The sequence below is a fragment of the Silene latifolia genome, chromosome Y (assembly GCF_048544455.1).
Source record: "Silene latifolia isolate original U9 population chromosome Y, ASM4854445v1, whole genome shotgun sequence".
NCBI lineage: Eukaryota > Viridiplantae > Streptophyta > Magnoliopsida > Caryophyllales > Caryophyllaceae > Silene > Silene latifolia.
The window spans coordinates 42,993,674-42,999,579 of NC_133538.1; the positions used below are offsets into that span (position 1 = coordinate 42,993,674).

The window sequence follows — 5,906 nt, forward strand, 5'->3', positions numbered from 1 at the left end:
AAGGGTTAAGTCTGGTCCGATTTCGAGGAAGAGATCATTAGGTTTTGTTGACAATTTACCTTTTTTTGCAGGTACACAGAAAAAGAAAAAGTCATTGCTGTTAAAAGTTGTAAAAGAAAGGAGATTGACTTGCTCCAGTTCGCGGACTATTATCATCCACCTTTTAAGAAATGTCGTCTTTCAAATAGTTTCGCTTCTAGTTTTAGCCCGGCCTTTTCCGTTTCTAGTAGTTTAGGGGTATCTAATTCCCCTATGTTTGTATGGTAATCTGATACTATGTAATTCCTTCTTAATAGTTTATATAAGACTAGGTAGTATCCCGCGTTTCGCGCGGTCTGTTTTAAAATTTTATTATTATAATTGAAGAAAAATAATATATTTCATATATGATCTTTTATATTTTTACTGGTAATAAAAATAGATTATTTTTTCTCAAATTTAATTTTTTTGGCTTAACTTTATGTCTTAAAATAAAATACATACAATTTTAAATAAAACTAATAAGTGATAATTAATTATTCATGATCAACGTTTTATAAATACATTTATGACTGATCAAATATCATATTAATTAAAATAAAAATTATTTGAATAATGTAATAATCAATATTAAGTTCACAAATTATACCATTTTACGATACGTTCAAAATCAGTTAATATTTGTTCAAAATAATGTGAATATAATTTTATGTAATTTTTAATTTTTTATGTATAACGTTTGATATTTATGTATAAAAAAAATCCAAACTCAACCTATTCAAATGTTTTGATTGTGTCTTGCATGTGCTATGTGTCAAACATATCTATAAGAAATTTTCACATTTGTGTTTTTAAAGAACAACTGTATATAATGATATTTAAAAGTTTAACTGTAAATAAAATAGGTTGAACATCTGTAAATAAAATAGGTTGAACTTACTCAAATATTATTTTTTGAGGTTTAATTTTAAAGTATTTAAAAGATAACATATAAAATATTTAATTAAAAGTAATATTTTGTTAGTCATAATCAATATTTTATACTTGACGTATACATATTTGATTGAAGATATTAAAGAAAAATGTAACGACATAACGTATTTTCTACTCTTTCATGTCGTTTATAATACTATATTATTTAATAATCATTACTTTTGTTTTGATTATTCAAATGCACTATCGATCACTGTGTACATACATACTCGTACTCATACTCGTTATCACACTATTTAACCTATAAAAATCTCATATATATTCAATTTTTTCGAAATATAATTATTTTCATTTCCACACTATAAAAACTTGTCTTTTCGTAGTTTTCTTTAAGTTTTATTTTTAATAAATACAATGGCTTTTCCAAATATATTTTTTTAATGAATTTAATGGTCTAAATTTTATAACATTCTCAAAAATTTCTATTTACGTAAATGTAAAACATTGTGACCGACACCCACTTTAATCATCTCCACATATCAAAATATTTCAATAAATATAAGGAAAATTATAATCAATTGAAAGCATTTTTCGCAATGAACGTAATTATTTATATTTAAGAATTTTTATCAAAATAATTTTTTAATAAATTTAGAATCAAATCACCTTAATTATTTAATATAGTTTTATAATAAAATTTATTAAATTATAATTAATATTTTGCTGAGATTTATATAACATTTATTATATTTATATTTAATGTTCAGCTGTAATTAATACTTGTATTTAATCTTTGGTTAATACGTGTCGCATCCACAACGCTTCAACCCAATTATGTATATATATATATATATATATATATATATATATATATATATATATATATATATATATATATATATATAGAGAGAGAGAGAGAGAGAGAGATAGATATAGATTCAGTAAGTCCTTCATTTTGGTTGAGTCCCTAAGTCCTATTCTCACCACATATTTTCCGGTGTAACTCTAACTCTACCGCATTATGAGTGTAACTTTATTCATTTAATGACTTTTTAGTGTAACTTTAACTTGTAGGGTGTAACTTTAACTTTTTCAACACATTTTATTCACAAAATTTTAAATTTATGTTATAAAAATGAAATTTTAAATAAATAAATTTGAATTTATATAATTTTAGGAGTGTAACTATCTTTGTCCTACAAGTGTAACTTTAGTCGTTTTGAGTGTAACTTTAGTCGTAGGATGGTTTCTATGCATAAATTTGAATTTGTATACTTTTATTTGTGTAACTTTACCCCTTTTAAGTGTAACTTTAGTCATTGGAGTCGTAACTTTAGTTATATGATGGTTTGTAGATAGAAACTTGAATTAATATACATTATTATTGTAACTTTAGTCCTTTCAAGTGTAACTTTTGTCCTTCAAGAATGTAACTTTAGCATGGGGTGGAAGTTTAATCAATATATGTGTAATTTTATCGTGTTACGATTGTAACTCCAGTCCATATAAGCGTAACTTAAGACATTTAGCGTTGTAACTTTAATGAATAACGACCACTACCACCCAACCCGTCATGAAACCACCTGTGACCGCCACCACCAACCGTAAATTTAAAAAAAAAAAAAAAAAAAACAGATCCACCACCCCGTAACACCACCACCAACCCTATGACCCTTGACTTCCACCACCCCATCCGGAAAAAAAAAAAAAAAAAAAAAAAAAAAACCACTCGTTTCTGAAAAGAAAAAAAAAGGGCGGCAGAACCACCACACCCACCGCATCAGCCGCACAAATGAACAACCGCCACAACCACCAACTTCTTTCTCAGATCTGGAAAAAAAAAGGAGAAAGAGAGAGGCGGCACGATGGAGGAAGAGTGGAGATGTTGGGTGATGCCGAGGGAGGAGGAAGAGGAGAGGAGGGAGGCGGCGTGGCGGAGGAGGCGGCAGGGCAGGGATGTCGTGGCAGAGGCGGTGGGCTCGTGGTATGCAGGAGGCGACGGTGGAGGAGAGGATATGAGGGAGTTAGAGAGAGGAGGAAGTGAGGCGGTGAGGTTGTGGCAGCCGGCAGGGAGGCGGCGGTGGTTGTTGTGGGAGGAGGGATTTAGGGTTTGTAGAGAGGTGAGGGTTTAGAGAGAGAGAGATGAGTGAGAAGGAGGAGAGCGGAAAAAATGAGGAAAAAAGTTAGGGTTTTTGTTTTTATAGGTTTAATCTAGTCCACTTATTTTGTTATAATCTAAGTCATTCATTCATTTTCTTAGATCTAATCTCAGGCCCTTCATCTTTCTCTTCCAAAGGCTTAGATGAGGATTTATGGACTCAACCAAAATAGGTGGACTTACATGATCCTTTCTCGCTTCAATATATATATATATATATATATATATATATATATATATATATATATATATATATATATATATAAATTGCATCAAGTGAGTCTAGGTATCTTAGGTGAGTCTAGCATTTTAATCTCATCCATTAGATCTACTCCTAATCAACTACGGTGAGATTAAATCTCAGAAATTATAACAAACGTATAAAAGCTAAGAATTCAAACCTCCTCCTCATAATTCAGTTTCACTTTCTCTCTCCTCCGTCTCTTTCCCTCGCTTTCTCTATCTCTCTCTCTAAGTCAAAATAATCCTCTGAATCAAGCAAACAAACCCTAGGTTCCTGTTTTTTACTCGCTTTTATCAATTCATTCACAAATCAATCAAATTCGTGTGTTTTCCAGGATCTCGTTGCTACAATGGATGCAGATTCTACCGACATTAACATGCAAACAGGTAATTTCCGTTATCCTTTCGTTTTCGATTTTCCTTTTCGCGATTTCATCCGGATTCTATGTCGTGATCATTCGCTATTGTAATTTCATTATTCCGTTGCTTTTCAGTTTTTAGGTTAATCGATTTTATGTTTGCTTCAATTTTAATGACATCCGTTCACTTCTACTTCAATTTGACGGTCTCCTTTCCTTTGATTATTCTCGTATTTGCTTTTCTCTTAAATATTAGGTGCAATCTCCTTGTATTTGTTGTTTTTCCTATCGAATTTTCATATTTGCGTTCTCCTATGCTTCTGCTTACAATCGCAGTTGCTTTATCGTCACATTCCGTCAATTTTGATTATATTTGTCTTTATTCTGTTGCTTTTCAGTTTTTTAGGTTAATCGATTTTCTGTTTGCTTCAATTTTAATGAAATCCGTTCACTTCTACTTCAATTTACGGTCTCCTTTCCTTTGATTATACTCGTAGTTGCTTTTGTCTTAAATATTAGGTCAAATATCTTTGTATTTGTTGATTTTCTCGTTCAATTTCGGTCAAATTTCATTATATTTGACCTCTTTTCTGTCTTGTATATTCTGTTCCCACTGTCTCGTATATTCCTGTTCTGCTGTCAATGCTTACAGGCTCGACATTACAATATCAATATTCTTTGTAACACAATCACATATATTCATTTCCATTGCACATATAACATATGTTGTACCACTTCTGGATGTCCTCTTGTTCTGCTGTTACTTCAATGTACTTTAGTTTCTTGTTCTAAATTGTAGTCCAGCCTCTTCGCATATTTCTGTTCTCCGTCCATCCTTATGTCACTACATTGTCATAGTACTAGTATTATTGTAACAATGTTACTCTTTGTAATACCACCGTTGTATTTCATGTCACTAATACTCGTATTTTCCTTTTTGTATTACAGACTCAAATCTTCATCACTCAACCCCATTCTACGCCAATTGTCCAAGAGCAACCCAATCCTCAACCAAATAATCAACTTGTTCTGTCTCACACGCCTAATGGAGGTGAGCGTTGGATGCGTGTGGTTGAGCACAAGTTTAGACCTACCATTGGTGCAGTTTTCGCCTCCCTTGAGGCTGGAATCAAGTTCTACGAGGTTTATGCTCGGGCATGTGGATTTACCCCTCGGAAGCACAGTACGAAAACACTACGAGGTGGTGTTGTACACCAAAAATTCGTAGTCTGCAACCTTCAAGGGTTCAGGGAATCTAAACCGAAACAGCGTCCCAGAACCAAGGATGATGAGAATATGGGTGATGGTTCGTCCACGGCTAGTACGATTACACGGCGAGTTAAAATCACAAGAATTGGATGCCGAGCGTCGTCGATTGCCCTTCTACATGGCCTTGATGGCTCGGCTATGATTGACAAGTTTTAAAGTCCACAATCATCGTCTCACCTCTGTCATGTAGAATGAGAGATCTCGATAAGATTTCACGATCCCTTGATATGTTCCCGAAGACGCTTATCTTGGACAACTCCAAGTTGAATATTGGCGCTGGATTGACCTTTAGACAGGTTAAGGAACTTGTCAATGGGTATGAAAATATCGGTGCTACATTGATAGATTTTATGAACTTTCAAAGAGATATCAAGTGCTACATTGGGTTAAGAGATGCTGACCTTTTCATCGATCGACTCGAGAAACTCAAAGCGACCCAACCCCAGTTCTACTTCGCCTATGATGTTGATCCGCAAAACCGTCTAACAAAGTTCTTTTGGGCTGATGCTACATGTATTAGAAACTACTCATTCTTTGGGGATGTTGTGAGCTTCGACCCTACTTACGGAACCAACAAGTATGATATGGTTTTTACACCATTCACAGTGTTAATCACCACGCGAGAAAGTCGGTGTTGTTTGCGGTTGTCTCTGTTACACGAGGATGACATCTCCTTCCAATGGACCTTTCAGCATTTCTTGACTGCCATGGGACAAAAAGAGCGCGATTCATGATCACGGATCAATGCCCTGGCATAAAGAAGGTAATAGTGTGACAATGTTCTTTAATGACTTACTTAAATTTATTGTACCACAACATTCTGACTCCAACTACCACTGTCCCATCTCTTCCTCTTTTACAAGGTTATTCAATAATAATGTTCTTCAGTAACTAAATTACTAACATATAATTTACTCGCTTGCTCTTTCCCTATCACTAGTCAATATCACGTTCGACTTGTTTGT

The 5,906-nt window shown here is 33.3% G+C and overlaps 1 protein-coding gene across 1 annotated transcript; it reads left to right on the forward strand.

Annotated features, from left to right (window-relative positions):
- The first annotated feature begins 5,132 nt into the window (after window positions 1-5,132).
- Window positions 5,133-5,675, forward strand: LOC141627942 (protein FAR1-RELATED SEQUENCE 5-like). The gene has a single exon (XM_074441137.1). The coding sequence runs from the start codon at window positions 5,133-5,135 to the stop codon at window positions 5,673-5,675; it is 543 nt and encodes a 180-aa protein (XP_074297238.1).
- Window positions 5,676-5,906: the final 231 nt, after the last annotated feature.